The following is a 17,193-nucleotide window of genomic DNA, read 5'->3' as shown; positions in this document are numbered from 1 at the left end:
TGTGAATCCATCAGGAACAGGAATTTTTTTCCTCTGATTGTTTCAATACTGTTGATTCAATTTCTCCCCCCTGAGATTGGATTATTTAAGACCTCTATTTGGTCTTCTCTTAGTTTGAGTATTTCATATTTTTTTTTTAAGCAATTGGGGTTAAGTAACTTGCTCAAGGTTACACGGCCAGTTATTTCTGGGTGTGGTGCTGAGTGTCTGAGCCCGGGATTCGATTTCCAGGTCATCCCAACACTGGAGCTGGTGCTCTTACTCGCTGAGCCACCTGGCCACCCCTAAGCAATTGGGGTTAAGTAACTTGCTCAAGGTTACACGGCCAGGTGTTTCTGGGTGGGTGCTAAGTGTCTGAGCCCGGGATTCGATCTCCAGGTCATCCTGACACTGAAGCCAGTGCTCTTACTTGCTGTGCTACCTGGCCGCCCCTAAGTATTTCATATTTTTTTAAAAAGTATTCCTCTATTTCTTTTGTGTTTTCAGTTTTGGTAACATATAGCTGTGCATAGTAAGTTCTGATCATTCTTTTTATTTCTTCTGATTTGTTGTGATATCACCTGGTTCACTTGGTATTTTGTTGATTTGGTTTTCTGTATACATAACATCATTCAATCGTCTTGCCACAAAGTTCCCTCATTCTAGGCTTTTCAATGAACTCTTCCCTTTATTTTCTCTCTGTGTCACCTCTCTAGAACTACATATTATTTCCTTAGGGCCTCATGACTCAACAAATTAATAATGAAATAATCTTTGCTAATAGAAAAAGCCTAAAGATAATATTCATTTGCCCTATATCCTTGGAGACAATGTTCTTGCCTTTCTCATATTAGTGACAGTATTGATGGAAATTTTATTCTGCATAGGTAGAGGAAATATTTTGGGAATCATGGGCTTTTGGAGCCTATCAGTCAGGCCTGTGTAGATAGCCACATACCTTATTCTGCTTTTAATTTAGGTGTTGGCTTTGGATGGCAGAAATCTTGTTTCAGCTTCCCAACCAGGTCTGTGCCAATGAGGAAAATGTGTCTTCTTTTTCTTAGAAATCTCTTTATCTTGGGGAAGGAATTTTATACAAACATAGTCTCCTAGAAAGTTAGGTCATAATGTATATAGACAATGCAAGAAAACTGGCGCTAACTTTTCATGAATAAATCATATCCTCTTCCTCTCAGCTATAAACAATGCCACTGACAAACCAAGACATGAGTGGGAGAGTCATGGTTTGAATTGGTTGGGTTTTTTTTTTTTTGCCTTTTGGAGGGTAATTGGGGTTAAGTAACTTGCCCAAGGTTACAGAGCTAGTGTTTTTGTGTGAGTGTTAAGTGTCCGAGGTCAGAATTGAACTCGGGTCCTCCTGACTCTGAGGTGGGTGCTTTACTCACTGCGCCACCTAGCCACCCCTTGAATTGGTTGTTATACCATATCTGGGTTGAGTTGAATCATCCACTTACTTACAGGGGACACATCAGTGCTGGCCATGTTCCCCTATCTTCTGATGATTCAATACAAGAAGGAAGTTCTGATCAGTAGTCTGAGGATTCAAAATATTTATTTCTACCACCAGAGTGAGTGGGTCACACCAAATCCTCTGTGGTATAGGGTGTCTCTTTCATCATCTTGTAACTGGAAGATGACTTTTCATTGGGACCCTGGGGTCCCTAAATGGGACAATGTCTCCTAATACTCTACTGTGGATACAGCCTTTTCAAGTCTTTTCATAAGAATACAGGAGAGTGTTCATCGCCCTCCATTGCTGGTTAAATTAGAAAGTTGCTTTGACTTAAAATGGGCCATCTCAAACTTGCCACAAGATGGCATCTTCTTACCATTGTCGATTCTCATCTTCAGTGCTCTGGGAGGTTTTTTCTTTGCCCACAAACCCATATAGCAGTCACTATGTGACATGGTCAACCTTCTTTAGGGAATATTTTAAATATATTCCAAGTAAAGAAATGTAACATACAATACATTTTACTTATTTTCGTTTGTTTAGTTTCCTCCAAGTGAAGTTAACAAGGAGAGAATTCAAACAAAATTTATTTAGTATTTATTATCCTTTATTTTAGAATAATTTAAAACCAAGCAAATGATACAAATAAGAAATGTAAATAAATAATGGTGGTAGTTCAACAATAATCACCAGATTGTGATTTAAATAGTAAAAGTACCCTTCAGGAGGGAATCAAGAAACTATACTGAATCTCTGACATTTCAGATAAAAACACTACCTTATAGAATAACTTTAAAAAACACTTTTTCAGAGTTATATTTTATTTGCAGAAAGGTTGTTTGCTCTGAGATTGTGTACACATATTTTCTAAGATTTTTTGGTTCCTAGGCAAGACTATAAACTGTAAAAAAAAAAAAAGAAATTGTAAAAAAAAGTGCTATTTGTAATTAAATACATAAATTACCATACAAATATACAAAATCAAGTACATGATCCAAAATTCTTTATAAGTCTCCTATGAGACTGGGCTCTTCTGAGCAATACAAGGTTGTAAGACAACTCCAAAGGACTCATGATGAAAATGGCTATCCACATCCAGAGGAAGAATTACGGAGTCTGAGTGCAGATTGAAGCAAAGTACTTGCTTTCTCTCTTTTTTGTTTTGTTTCCTCTTCCTCATTGTTCACTCCATTGGCTATAATTCTTCTGTACAACTTGACTAATGTTTAATGTGAAGGTATAGGTAGAACTTATATTGGATTATGTGCCTCCATGGGGGTTAGGGGGAAGGAGATGGAGAGTGAGAAAATTTGGAATTAAAAACTTGTGGAATTGAATGTTGTTAATCAAAAGTAAATAAAATTTTTTTAAAGTCTCCTATGACATTGCAATTTTTAAAAAGTATATTCTCCCTTTGTACACATTATCCCAATAGTAATTAAATCCAGACTTTAGCTTGGCTTTTATGAGTTTTAACAGTTCTTTCTTTAGTAGAGATGATGGTAATATTTTTAGCATAAATGTACACTCTGAACTATCAACTGATCTTTAGAAATTTGAACCCATGTTATTGAAAAGCCTCATGAAATTACTCATTGAATAATTTCTATTTACCTAAACAAGAATGGATCTAGCATTTAAAAACTTGGATAGAATCAAATACCATAGCACCTTTAGCAATATTAGGAGAAACAGACTTGTAGAGCCAGATGGGTGGGGCTTGCTGGCAGACTTGGGCAAGCTTGGCATGCAGCTGCTGGATAGTTTAACAGAGACCGACTGTCTAAATTCTCTAATGGGATAATCTGGAAAAGGAAAATGCTTATATTTCCATTACTTAAAATTAGACGACTAAAAGCATTCTTTTGTCTTCTAGTCATCTTAAGTAGCTAGGTGGTGCAATGGATAAAACTTTGGGTTTGGGGCCAGGAAGTCCTGACTTCAAATCCAGCCTCACACACTTACTAGCCATGTGACCCTGGGCAAATCATTTAACCTCTTTTTGCCTCCATTTCTTCAACTGTAAAATAGGGTTAATAATAGCAGCTACTTCCCAGGATCATTGTATAAAATAATATTTGTAGAATACCTGGCATAGAGTAGGTATTTAATAAATGCTTGCTTCCTTTTTCCTTCCTAATAATACAGCAATTAAAACCATAACTTTTTTTTCTTATTTTACAAATAAAATGCTCAGTGACCATACCATCCTCATGTTTTCTTTTTCTCTACCTCTGGTTGCCCTGTATGCCAAAGAAAGGCCCAGGAATCCGATGAACTTCTACATAAGCATCCCCAAGAATGGGGAGCAGTTAGATTACTTCTTGGCCCTGGGAAGCTTTAAAGCAATTACTTTTTGACTATATTTAACATTATCATCATCAGCAATGATCACTGGTGATTGAGCACTTATTATGTATCAGGTCATCACACTAGAATTAAAAAAAATTTTTTTTGCCTTTTTGGAGGGAGGAAAGCAGGGCAATTGGGATTAAATTACTTGCCCAAGGTCACACAGCTAGTAAGTGTTAAGTGTCTGAGGCCAAATTTGAACTCAGATCCTCCTGACTCCAGGGCTGGTGCTCTATTCACTGCACCACCTAGCTGGCCCACTAGAATTTATTTTTTAAAAATTGTAATCAAAGAGGTGACAAATTGAGGCTTGATGTCAGGAAAAGCTTCCTAACAGTAGAGCTGTCCCAAAGTGGAATGGGTGAACTCAGGAGCTGGTAGGGTCACTTCCTTGGAGGTCTTCAAGCAGAGGTTGAATGACCATGTGTCCTATATGTCATAGTGTGATTTCTTTTTGTGTATAGTTTGAAAGTTCCTGAGAATGCTCAAATTCTGTGATTCTGTAAAATCATTTAGGTTTCAGCTCATTTGCTTCACGAACCTTGGCATCCCCCAGAAATCAACTGGAATCTATGAAAAATATGTTAATTGACTCCTTTGGCAGTATTTCCATCTGCTCTTACTTTCTCTGTGGAGCAGCACATTTCATCCTTTCTTCCTAGTCCAGACAACTGAACTGTGTAATAAAGATGTATATTACATACTCACTGACATTAAAAATTATAAATGGGGAGACAAAAGGGGAGAAAATTCTATGGAACTTCTAACTCCACAGAAATATGGTGAATTAGGAAAGCTTTTCAGAGCACCTTCTCAAGATGTTTAAAGATGGGAGAAGTCCCCAACCCTTCCAAAGGAGGGACTGTAAGCGTGCTTATATCCAAGTCAGAAAAGGGCATATTCAGGAGACATTTATAGTAACAACAGTAATAATAACTAAGACCAATACAGTGCTTTACAGTTTTTCAGAATATTTTTACACACTGCAGATTATGTGATCCTCACAATAATCCCACCATATAGTAAATCAACCTTTTGTTATTCCAACTTTTGCAGACAAGGAAAATGAGGCTCAGAGAAATTAATCATTTGGCATTGATTTAGTGGATAATCAATGATAGAACCAGTATTCTAACTCCTGCTTCAATGTTCTTTGTCATGACAGTTTTTCTTAAGGTCTTCCATCATTTTGTAGTTATTTCATTTAACGTATTTATACAATTTCCAGAATTTAAAAATTAATTACAGGAGGCAGCAAGGTGGTGCAGTGAATAGAGCACCCTCCCTGCAGTAAGGAGGACCTGAGTTCAAAGCTGGCCTCAGACACTTGACACTTGACTAGCTGTGTGACCTTGGGTAAGTCACTTAACCCCAATTGCCTTGCCTTCTCCCCTCCAAAAAAAAAAAAAACTCAAACTAATTACATAGTTGGAAAAGAGGAGAACTTACAAATGGAATGAAATCTGAAACCCTTGCCCACAGCCTGAGAGCAGCTTATTTGCATGAACATTATACCACCTGATTTGCTCTGGAACTTTCCAAAGCTTAGTGCCATTTAAAAGATTATGAGATTTTTTAAAATTGGCTGCTTCAGCAGCCTGACCTTTACTGAATAGATCAGACCTGCCAAAATCCTTGCTGTGGATAGTAACAAGTGATAATTATTAACAAATCAAGTCCTTACTAACTGCCCTTTAAAAAAAAGTTTTAATTAGCAAAGGTTTGTCCCTGCAAAAATATATACAATTTAAAACAAAAGAAAGCAGCTTGAACATGCTGCCGGATAATCTCTTCTATACAAATGCAGCATATTTAGAAAAATGTAACTTTATAACTTCATTATAACAGTGCCTTGGGAAAGGATAGCAAACATCACAAAGTCTTGGCACAGTTCAAACCAACGAATACTGAGACAGGGAAAATCACTTATGTTCAGAGGGATCATTCTCACCCGTAGAGGAATTCACCTCCCCTTGGAAAGTGTCAGTGACATTTGAACATCTAGCTCGGTCCCAAACACTTGGGTGTTTTTTAAGGAAACACCAGCAAGATAAGACTTTCCAGTTCCAATCTCTATATTAGTGACATCTTTTGCTTGAAGGAAATCTAGTGCAGAAGAGATAAATTCAAAGAACCCAGGAACACACACATGCATATACATACATATGCATACACACACACACATACAGACATGTATCTCTTCTCAGCCCTGAAGCTTTTCATGGGAGTCCTTCTTTGCACAAATCCAGGTTTGTGCTTGCCAAAAGCATTTGGTGCAAACTGATCCCAAACAGCCACTAAAGCTAATTAAAGCTCTCTACCTTTCTTTCATGACATGTGTGTTCAGGTTTGGGGGTGGGAAAGGGGAGTGGCTGAAGTTGGACAATTTGGAGAAGAAAACATGTATGTTCTCCTCATTGGTTTCTATTTTTCCTCAAAGCTTCTTGGTTGGCACATAGCTTTGTCCCAGCATTTTGTGTCAGATCTGGGTACTTGCCAGTGGCCATATTCTCTGGCATGCCTAGCAAGGCAATCAGCTGCTTCCATAGTTTAAAGGTGGAGCTACTGAGGTAGTTCTGGAATGATCTGTGCCTGCAACTTGTTTTGCAAAGGAAGGGTTTAAAAATGCCCTTAAAAACGCAAACTCACTCTTTAACTCATTAAAAGTCAAGGAAGCATCTTGTGATGGTTCCCTACTGGTACAGATAAAAATAAGTGGTTACCCTGCTTTACAATAGCAGAGGCAGAAATAAAAATTCAACATCTTAATAATGAACATGATAAAAAAGGAAGGAAGGAAGGAAGGAAGGAAGGAAGGAAGGAAGGAAGGAAGGAAGGAAGGAAGGAAAGAAGGAAGGAAGAAAGGAAGGAAACCCCATTCTTTTCTGGATTGTAGATATTCCCATGGCTGGAAGGAATAGAAATATGACTTTTCAGGATATTTCCCTGCCTCTGGGAAGCATAGTTCCTAAATGCTAAACAAACATTTATTAAGTCCCTATTAGGTGCCTTAAAGCACTTTCAAACTCTCCAGAAAAGGCTTTTTTAGAGCCTTCCCCTGATAAAGCATTTCGGTGTAAAGACCCTTTCGACATACATTTCATGTAAAACAGAATGAGAAAGAAACACTTCATTGAATCAAACAGTCCCATATGTGGAAGTCAGGATGAGATCTTGTAATAGTTTAGAGGTGGTAAGAAAAATATCTGATCAAACAGTAGTGGTGACCTGATACCATGATATGTAAAGTGTTCATTTATCTTATTTAGGGAGTTCAAATGTATCGTTTGCTCTAACAATCATCGGTTTAAATGATAAATCAAAGGAGGCTTGGTCACTGAAACTTTGGGCTTTGTATTTAGCAAATGATGCCAATCTAGCTCGTTCCTTGGGTTCTTTCAACTTATCACTTCTGCCCCAAATTTCCTTCTCTCCCTCAGTATTGCTTTCATACCTCTCTGGGTCACTGGATGATGGGATTTGGGACTCCTTAGAATCAGAGCATGGTGTTTTGCCTTTTACAGGAGTAGATTCAGATTTCTCTAAAAGTTCAGGGGAAGGTACACTGACCTTTTTTGTGATTTGTTGGGCACCTTTTGACTTTGAGGTAGTGTTTTCTTTCTTCCTAACATCACTCAATGATGGCTTCTGAGATTTCTCACTGCTGTTGAAAGTATCTTTTTTATCTGTACTATTGCTAACAGTCTTCTCTGGGTCATTTTTTGTTTTCTTGTTCTCGGGTTGTAATTTAGAGATAGGCTTCATTTGTCCTACAGAAGTACTGCTTAAAGGCTGCTTGGAGATCTTTTGAGGTTCTGACTGACTCTTCTCTGCTTGGGCACCACCTTTCTGAACCAGACTGTTTTCATGTTTTACCACCTCATTTGGCAAATGTAACTGGCTCTTCTCTAAGCTTTGGCAGCCATCCTTCATTCTGCCAGAAAGGTTTTCAGGTCCTACCAAATCACTTGATGATTGCATTTGATGCTTTTTGGCAATGCTGAAGATAGCCTTTTGACTGGTGGATTTGATTTCCTTCAGCCCAGAATCATCTGGTGGTGGCACCTGGGATATCTTTGGGTTACTCAAGCTATTATTCTTTTGAATCATCGGAGTGTTTTCTTTCTTCCTAGCATCACTTGATGATGACCTCTGAGATTTCTCCCTGCTGTTAAAAGTGTCTTTTTTATCTATAGTGTTACTAACAGTCTTTTCCAGTTCATTTTTTATTTTCTCATTCTTGGGTTGTAATTTTGAGATGGTCTTCATTTGTCCGACAGAAGTACTGCTTAAAGACTGTTCGGCATTCTTTGGAGGTAGTGACTGGCTCTTCTCTGCTTGGACATCACTCTTCTGAATCAGACTGTTTTCATGTTTTGCCACCTCATTTGGCAAATGTAACTGGCTCTTCTCTGAGCTTTGGCAGCCATCCTTCATTCTGCCAGACGGATTTTCAGGTCCTACCAAATCACTTGACGATTGCATCTGATGCTTTGCAGCAATGCCGAAGGTAGTCTTTTGACTGGTGGATTTGATTTCCTTCAGCCCCAAATCATCTAGTGATGGTACCTGGGATATCCTCGGGTTACTCAAGCGATTATTCTTTTGAATCATGGGATGGACCTGTCTCCCCATGTTTTCCAGGGTTAGTTGGTCCTCTCTACAGTTGAACTTGGAGTTATCTTTCCCTGGAATCTCAGGTTCATGCTTTGTAAATGTCTTGGGCAAAGGTAACTGGTGCTTGTCTAGATTATTTTTCTTTTTTCCGGGACCAACATTTACTTGTTTCACTCCCACTTTTGATAATGGGGCTTGACGATTCTCCACATCAAAGTCAATAGAAAGTCCTGCTGCTTCAGTGTTACATTTTCCCTTTGTCAATTCATTAGAAGTTAACTGCTCCTTATCTAAATGATGGCAAGTATTCTCTCTTGCACTATTTTCTTGAATCATGGGATAATGGGATGTTGGAATTGGGTTCTTTTCAATATCACTCAATAATGTACTTTCTGTTCTTGGCCTGTTTTCCTGTACTATAGCATAATCTGATGTTGCAATTTGTTTCTTTTCAGAATCACCCAAGACATGTTCTTTCACTGTTGCACTGTTTTCCTGTGTCTTGGAATAACTCATTGGCATATGGCTTTTTTCATTATCACCCAAGGTATTCCTTTCCACCGAGGCACTGGCTTTACACTTTGCCATCTCACTTGAAATAGATAACTGGTGTGTGTCAAGCTTATGAAGTGCATTATCTTCCATAGAAGCATTTCCAGGCATCAGAATAGACTTTGGTGCTGAAATTTCATTCTTCCCATTGTCACTCAGTAGAGTCCTTTCTGTTGATGTACTATTTTCATGCTTTGCTGGTTCATTTGCTGCCAATAATTGGTGCCTGTCAGGTTTATGAGAACAATTCTCTTCTACAAGATAATTTCCATGTGCCACAAAATAATTTGTTGGTGTTTCTTTTTCCTTGTAGTTACTTAAGCTATCCATCTTTCCTGTAATATTATTTTCTGTGTTTGGGGTGTCACCTAGTGACAGTGCTGCCTGTTTCTTATAGCTCCCTACGGCTTTCTCCGTGGTGGCATCGTTGCTAGGTTGGGGCATGTCAGTTGATGAATTCCATTTGTACTTGCCAACAGCATGATTAATATTTCCTTTGGTTATGTTGAGGGCCTGAGCAGAGTCCTTTAATGAAGGCACTTCAGATTCTTCTTGGTTACACAAGCTTTCCCTGCCCTCCTGAGCATGGTTTTCAGACTTCATCAAGGCACTGGATGGGTGTGTACTAGTGTCGTATGTACTATTTCTCTCTGCTGAAATGCTATTTCTAAGCTCGGGCTTCTTGTTTGATTCGGGTACTTGGTGCTTCTCAGAGTTAAGATAAGTATTGCGCTTTCTTCCGAGATTGCTTTCATGATTCGTGAAATCATTCTGCGGAGGCATAGAGGGTCTTTTAAAGACAGACTTATTCTCTTCTCTGGCCTCATTTTCTTGAAGTTTGTCTTTCAGAATGGTAGCTGGGGGCTTATGGTTGAAATTAAACACATCACTCAATGCTATACCCATTGTCTCTGCTTGTAGTTCTTGGGTATTTGGGTCATTTTGCTTGGAGAAAATAGAGAGTTGAGTTGGATTTTTAACTAGACTGCTGGGTGTAACTGTGTCTTGGTTATCATTTTTATATTCAGTAGGGGATAATTGTTGCTTGTCCCTGACCTTGTCCCTTCCTTCAAACACTTGCGGATGATTTCCTTTAAGACTAGAAGCACTTTGTTGAGTGGTAGAAAGGGGTGGCATTTTGTAAACAACTGGCAGTTGAATTGTTACTTGTGGGGGGTCAATTGTAGACTGGATACTACGAGAAGCCTCGACAGCAGGAGAGTAAAATGATGGGATACTTTCTGATGCTTTCTGTTCTGTAAGACATTTTTGGGTTGCAAATAGGGGCTCTCTTTCTGAGTCTGGAGTTATTATTTCTGGTTCCTCCTCCGAAGTAGAGATATTCATGACAATTTTAGGAGGTTCCTTCACTCCCACGCCCTGGTGGTTACTATGTGATCTTTCCTGTCCAGAGGCACTGGGATGAGCTAAATTGACATGTGGGCTGGCTTCCCATAAATTCTCTGCTGTACTCTCTCCCTTTGATTCTAAAATCTTATCAGGTCCAGCTAATCCAGCAACCCCTGGCATGCATGGACTGTGTGGAGATACAGAGGGAGGACAGGTTAGAAGGCCTTCATTTTCACATAAAGCAGGAGAGGAACCTATTAGGGGAAGAAAACCAGGTCCAGCTATTTTCGGCTCAACCAGGTCCCCTTGATTAGTCATGGCCTTGGGCATCGAGAATTGCATGTTTTCTGTCTGCCCCTTCTTCTCTCTATCTGGTGGCATGTTTTCTGGTATTTTAGTCTCATTGGGTTTAATAAGCTGGAGGCTGGAAGATTTACTTGTTTCTCTCCTGGGAGCAGTCTGAGAATAAGACCGACTAATTTTAGTGCTGTGTGACAACCAGCTAAAAGGGCTGCTGATGACAGTGGCAAGGCTGAAAGCAGGCATGGGCTCAGCTGTGCAGGCCAAGTGTTGAGCCAGTGGGGTCTTTATGTTGGTGCTGGCCAGCGTGGCCAGACGTAGTACCCGGATTTCTGACTTGTGCATCTTTTTCCTTTGCAGAATCTTTTTCTTCCTGTCCTCTTTACGCAGAAGCAGCACATTTGCCTCGGAACAAAGCGTACCACTTTGTTCGAACTTCTCCTTGAGTTTGGAAAAGACTGGGTTCTTTTTGCGGACGATCTTTGGCAAAGTCCCGCTGGGTTCTCTCTGCTTCCTGACTGCAGGGTTCTCTCTCGCTTCTTTCTCTTTTAATTCCTTCTCCTCTGCTGCCAGGAACATCTTCAGGATGTTTTTCACGGTGCTCTTCCCCGTGGGGTTAATCCACCTGGATTTCTCAAGGGAGGATGACTTTTGGTTCTCTCCTGTTTTCTCCTTGGTTTTTTCTAGGAGCTTGTTAATGGTAGTGTTCACAAAGCTCCTATTATTGGCCCCTTGTCTGTCCTTAAATATCAGTCTCCCTACCTCCCTTGTCTTTTTGATGTAGGGCTCCCGGTTTGGATTCATGAACTTGGATTGTAGAATCTGGAACTTGGTGGGTCGCCTACAGCTGTTGGGGTCCTGGGACTCTGGGTTACTATCTCTCTTGTTCTCTTTGGTTTCCGCCCATTTGGCCTTCTTAGGGGGCACCTGGGGAGACCCATCTCCACGGTCTGTGATATAGAGCAATAAACTGCTAAGGATGGCAAACACCCCGGGATCAGAGGTCAATCTGCTCATCTTCTTTTTCAGCGCCACTGGGTCAATCGGCGTCTTATCAATGCAAATCTTTATACTTTTATTGCTGAAAGAGAAAAACAAAAAAAATTTCTATATAAATCTGTTCTGTCTGTATTTTCCCATATTTTAAAAGAAAACGTATTATATCTTTTATAGACTAATCCCATTTGAAAATGAAATGTTCTAAGAGGTAGAATGCCAGAGTTCCTGGTAAAAATAATATAGATGGCAATTAGGCAGTGCCTTCATACCTCATTATCTCATTTGAACCTAAAAAAAAAAAGGCTGGAATAGCTACTGGTAGATACCGTTTTCCTCACTTTACAGATGAGGGAACCAAGACAGAAAGAGGTTAAATGACTTGGCCACAGTCATAAAACTAGTGCGTTTGGGTGGAATTGGAGCCCAAATCTTCCAGACTCCCAGTGGGACATAGCACCACCACTTGTCTATGAACACAGAATTTCCCAGTCAGGAGATGAGGGACACAGTGAGCTCCAGTGAATCATGGCTTTTGAAGTCTGAAGACTGGTGCTGGAGTCTCAACTTTGGCACTAGCTCATGACCTTGGACAAGTCCCTTCATTTCTCTGGGCCTTAGTTTCCTCATCTGTAAAATAAGGAAAAATATTTCTATTTTCTACCTCATAGGTTTGTTGTGAGGAAAGTGTTTGGTAAACCTAAAAGTGCTGTTTTATATATGCACACACACATAAATATATCACACACATGTTATGTATATCTATACATACATATGCACACATATGCATACATTTTTATATACATAGATATATGTATTTATATCTTGTCCCATGCTATCTATGTATATATTTATAAACATAAGCTATATAGTCAAGGCTTGTCACATCATTTAATGCAAAAGCATTTTTGTTTTTTGCTTTTTGGAGGGGGGAATGCAGGGCAGTTAGGGTTAAGTGACTTGCCCAGGGTCACACAGCTAGTAGGTGTTAAGTGTCTGAGGCCAGATTTGAACTCAGGTCCTCCTGACTCTATTCACTGTGCCACCTAGCCACCCCTCAACAAGCATTTATTAACTGTATACTATATAGACAGATCAGCATTAAGGGCGATGCAGACATAAATAAGAAATACATCTTTCCCTCCCTACTTCTGCCTTGTTTCCCCTACCCTTTTTTTCTCTCCTCCTATAAGTAGGGGACATGAGGCATTCTCAAACAACTCCATTACCAAATTGACCTTATAAATGTGTAAGAGAAGCACAAATAGGAATAAGGGAAGGTTTCGTAGTGGAGGAGACATTTGAACTAGTCTTGAAGGATGAGTAGGATTTCACTGGGCGGAGATGGGGGCAGGGAGATGAGGCATACCTGACACCAGGAATCATGTGATTTTCCTGACCAGAGAGCTAGGAGAGTCTGCACCTTGTCCAATATCAACAAACAGTCTAGAGCAGAATAGTATAAGATAAGGTTGGAAAAAGTTGGGGTGCACTTAACACTTACTAGCCATGTGACCTTGGGCAAGTCTCTTCACCCCAGTTGCCCTCCAAAAAGCAAAAAAAGAAAAAGTTGGGGTTCTCCATTTAATGGAGAACCTGAATGCCTGTCTAAAGAATCAGGACTTTATTCAGTAGGTAATAGGGAGCTTTTGAAAGATTTTGAGCAAAGGAGTGACATGATCATCCCTGTGCCTAAGAAGATTAATCTGGAAGCAGAGCAAGGGATAAACCAAAGAGGGAAAATCTGAAGGGAGGGGAGAAGAGTAAGTAAGAGGCAAGTGGACTGATACAGGACAGTGGAAATGGGGCTTTATTCTTAGAGCAGCAGCAGTAGGAACAGGAGAGGACTGATATGATAATAGAAAAAAAGGAACATAATATGAGGAAAAAGTGGTAGTAGAGAGAAGAGGATAAAGGGAGAGATATTTTAGCAGTAATTGCTACCAAAACTTGGCAGCTAATTGGAGAGAGGAGGCAAGGGTTTGTGATTTTAAGCAAGCCTTGTAGCCTTTGTGGGCCTTGATTTCTTCATCTATTAAATTGAGATAATAATATCCATCCAAGCAAAATAAGGTTGTGAAGGTTACACAGAAAATCAATGTGAAATTGCTTTTTAAAAGAAATCAAAGTGCTAGGCAATTGTGAGAAAAGCAGTCACCTGAAAGCTTTGCATTGAAAGTCCGTAATTTGGGATGTATAAATAAAATTAAGTGAAAAGGAATCCTACCATGCTATTCAAACACAACACTAAAGTCATTAACAGCTTATTGATTGACTACTCCTATATGTTGTCATGGGGATTCTTTTTGTGTATGGGCTGGGCAAGATGGCAGCTGAGGTCCCTTCCAACTCTTAAATTCCACGATTTTGTGATTCTATGACTGTAATATTTCTGGTACTAGAAAGTTGATAATCACTTTTGGTTTGTTAAGTTGTCGGTCTAGACCTAAAGTATATAATAAATTAAAAAATTAATCAATATAATCCTAGCGTAAACTAGGAGTCTCCTCTTGTGAGGAAGGGCTTCGAAGTTCCAAGATTCCCTGACACAGGAGGAGAGCGGATGTGACAAGTAAGTACTTAAGCAATTTTTGTATTGAGGGGGTCAAGGGAGAGGAAAAGAGTAAGAGTGTGTGTGTGTGTGTGTGTGTGTGTGTGTGTGTGTGTCTAGGAAGGGGAGGAATGAGTGATAGTGAATCCTTTGAGTGGATGGGGAGTGCTTGGTGCCTGGGAATTTTTGGTAAGCCTTAGAGAATAAGAATAGGATTAGATTTTTGTTGTTGTTCAGTCATTTTCAGTCATGTCTGACTCTTTGTGACCCCATTTGGGCTGTTCTTGGCAGATACTAAAGAAGTTTTCCATTTCCTTCTCCAGCTCATTTTACAGATGAGGAAACTGAGGCAAACAAAGTTAAGTGACTTGCCCAGGGTCACACAGCAAATAAGTGTCTTGAGGCCAGATTTGAACCCAGGAAGAAGAGTTTTTTTGACTCCAGACCCAGCATTCTATCCACTGTGTCACCTAGGATTAGATACCAAATTGGAAATGATAGCTGGTTTATACACCTATCATGTAAAGCTTCAATATATACCATTATGTCATACAGTCTCCCCTTGGGTCAGCAAATTTTATTTTGCCTGATCCTTTCAGACATCCAGTGTGAGGTAAGCAGCCCCAGAGAAAAATCCCTGACTCCAATGAACGGAATGAATTCTTAATCAGAGAACTGAAAATTTATTCAAGTCACTCATTCTGTCTCCCCTTGGGTCAGCAAATATTATTTTGCCTGATCCTTTCAGACATCCAGTGTGAGGTAAGCAGCCCCAGAGAAAAATCCTTTACTCCAATGAATGGAATGAATTCTTAATCAGAGAACTGAAAATTTATTCAGTCACTCATTCTGTGATATTAATGTTCTCTTGGTTCCTTGGGAAATACATTGCAGCTCCCCCAGCAGTGAGTTTATTCAACTCCACAGAATCCAGTCCTTAAAAAATCTCCAACAGGTGCAGCTTTAGTGAACTCTTTTAACTGGTATGAATCAGTTACTAAATAAAATGGTGAACGCAGAGCAGAAGCCATAAAAGAGAAATGGAATAACAATGGAGTGAGTGTACTGTGGCCTAAAAACCGAAGGAAGCAGGCCAGTAGGGGTAGCAGTCCCAATAAGGGAGATCACCTTTCTAGCACCCATAATATTGGGAAAATGACTTCATAGTGCTCAATACTAACGAAATGAATGGACTCTGGGTCACATGCCTGGGAAGCCTTCATCTTACTCTTCAGTGACCTCAGAGCTTGTAAACTGAGCTTGGTGAAGTCATTCCTACATTAGACAATGCTGGTGTGATTCACCAGCCACAGAGAATTCAATACTTTGTCTACGGTACTGGCAGGCCAGACAGGCAACATGGGCATAATGACAAGACTTAGGAGAGAAAGCAGATTTTTAATTTGTATGAACAGCAGAATATAGCGTATATTAACTGTGGACGTCTAGCTCAGAAGGGGTGACCAGGTGGCACAGTGGGCCTGGAGTCAGGAAAACTGAACTGAAGTTGGAGGAAAACAAATCTAATCACTCTCCTGAATGACTGTCTTCTTTTTTTGTTGTTGCTTTTTGCCTTTTGTTTTTTGAAGGGGGAATGCAAGGCAATTGTGGTTAAGTGACTTGCCCAAGGTCACACAGCTAGTAAGTGTTAAGTGTCTGAGACCGGATTTGAACTCAGGTCCTCCTGACTCCAGGGCCAGTGCTCTATTCACTGAGTCACCCAGAAGCCTTGACAATCTTCTTAAAGGATTTGAAGACTTGGGATGGAGTGTCATTCCCCAGACTTTTCTAAGCTAGTTTTCTGTTGCTCAGTTGTTTTTCAGTCATGCCTGACTATTCATGATCCCATTTAGGGTTTCTTGACAAAGACACTGTCATTTTACACATTCTATAATGTTCTGTGTTAATCTGTCTGTGGTCCCTGTGTCATAGACTGTATTATACAAGACTATGATCCCCACTAAACCAAGAATGGTATTACATTCCCCTTTTAATAGGGGCCTAAAAGTAAGTGCAATGCAAATCTAATAGAGACTCATTTTGTATTGGACGTCCTGTCGCAGAGTGAAGTCACATTCTAATCCTGGAATGGAGTACTACAAGATCTTTTTTGACTTAAATAAATCTCACTTTCAGAAGAATTGTGAGCAAGACAGTCTCCTAATAGGGTGATAAGAAGGATCTGGAAGGGAGGGAGGGAAGGAAGGAGGGAGGAAAGGAAGAGAACAAGCATTTACATAGCATCTATTAGGAGCAGCTAGGTGATGTAGTGGATAGAGCATTGGGCCTGGAGTCAAGAAAACATGAGCTCAAATCTGACCTCAGACACTTAGCACTTACTAGCTGTGTGACTATGGGCAAGTCACTTAACCCTATTTGCCTCAGTTTCTTCATCTGTAAAGTGAGCTGGAGAAGGAAATGGCAAACCACTCCAGTATCTTTGTCAAGAAAACCCCAAATAAAGTCAAAGAGAATTGGACACAACTGAATGATAGCATCTATTATGTTCCAAGCACTGTGATCTTCACAAGCCTGAAAGGCTATTATTATTATTATGATTATGTTATTAACTATTTTACAGTTGAGGAAACTGAGGCAAAGACATTAAATGACTTGACCAGAGTCACATAACCAATAACTCTCTGAGGTCAGAATTTGAACTCAGGTCTTTTTGACTGCATGCCCAGCACTCTATCTGTTGTACCACCTAGGGGTGGCCAGGTAGCACAGTAAGTAAGAGCACCGGCCCCAGAGTCAGAATAACCTGGGATTGAATCCAGGCTCAGACACTTAGCACCCACCCAGAAACACCTGGCCGTGTAACCTTGAGCAAGTTACTTAACCTCAATTGCTTAGGAGCGGCCAGGTGGCTCAGCGAGTAAGAGCACTGGCCCCAGAGTCAGGATAACCTGGGATTGAATCCAGGCTCAGATACTTAGCACCACACCCAGAAATAACTGGCCGTGTAACCTTGAGCAAGTTACTTAACACCAATTGCTTTAAAAAAAAAAATTATTGTACC

General features: G+C 40.0%; 1 protein-coding gene across 1 annotated transcript in view; it reads right to left on the bottom strand.

The window, feature by feature from the left end:
* Window positions 1-1,234: 1,234 nt before the first annotated feature.
* The window catches only part of ADPRHL1 (ADP-ribosylhydrolase like 1), an 88,444-nt gene continuing 72,485 nt past the window's right edge, over window positions 1,235-17,193 (bottom strand). Inside the window, exon 8 of the mRNA XM_069093938.1 lies at window positions 1,235-11,705. Coding sequence (XP_068950039.1) covers window positions 7,067-11,705 — 4,639 coding nt within the window. The 3' untranslated portion in view covers window positions 1,235-7,066. The remainder of the gene's footprint in view (window positions 11,706-17,193) is intronic.

The sequence above is a fragment of the Petaurus breviceps genome, unplaced genomic scaffold (genome assembly GCF_028583685.1).
Source record: "Petaurus breviceps papuanus isolate PSGF00001 unplaced genomic scaffold, PetGlider_PUasm1.0 214, whole genome shotgun sequence".
NCBI lineage: Eukaryota > Metazoa > Chordata > Mammalia > Diprotodontia > Petauridae > Petaurus > Petaurus breviceps.
Note: the sequence above shows the minus strand (reverse complement) of the source record. Positions and strands in the feature narration are given on the sequence as shown.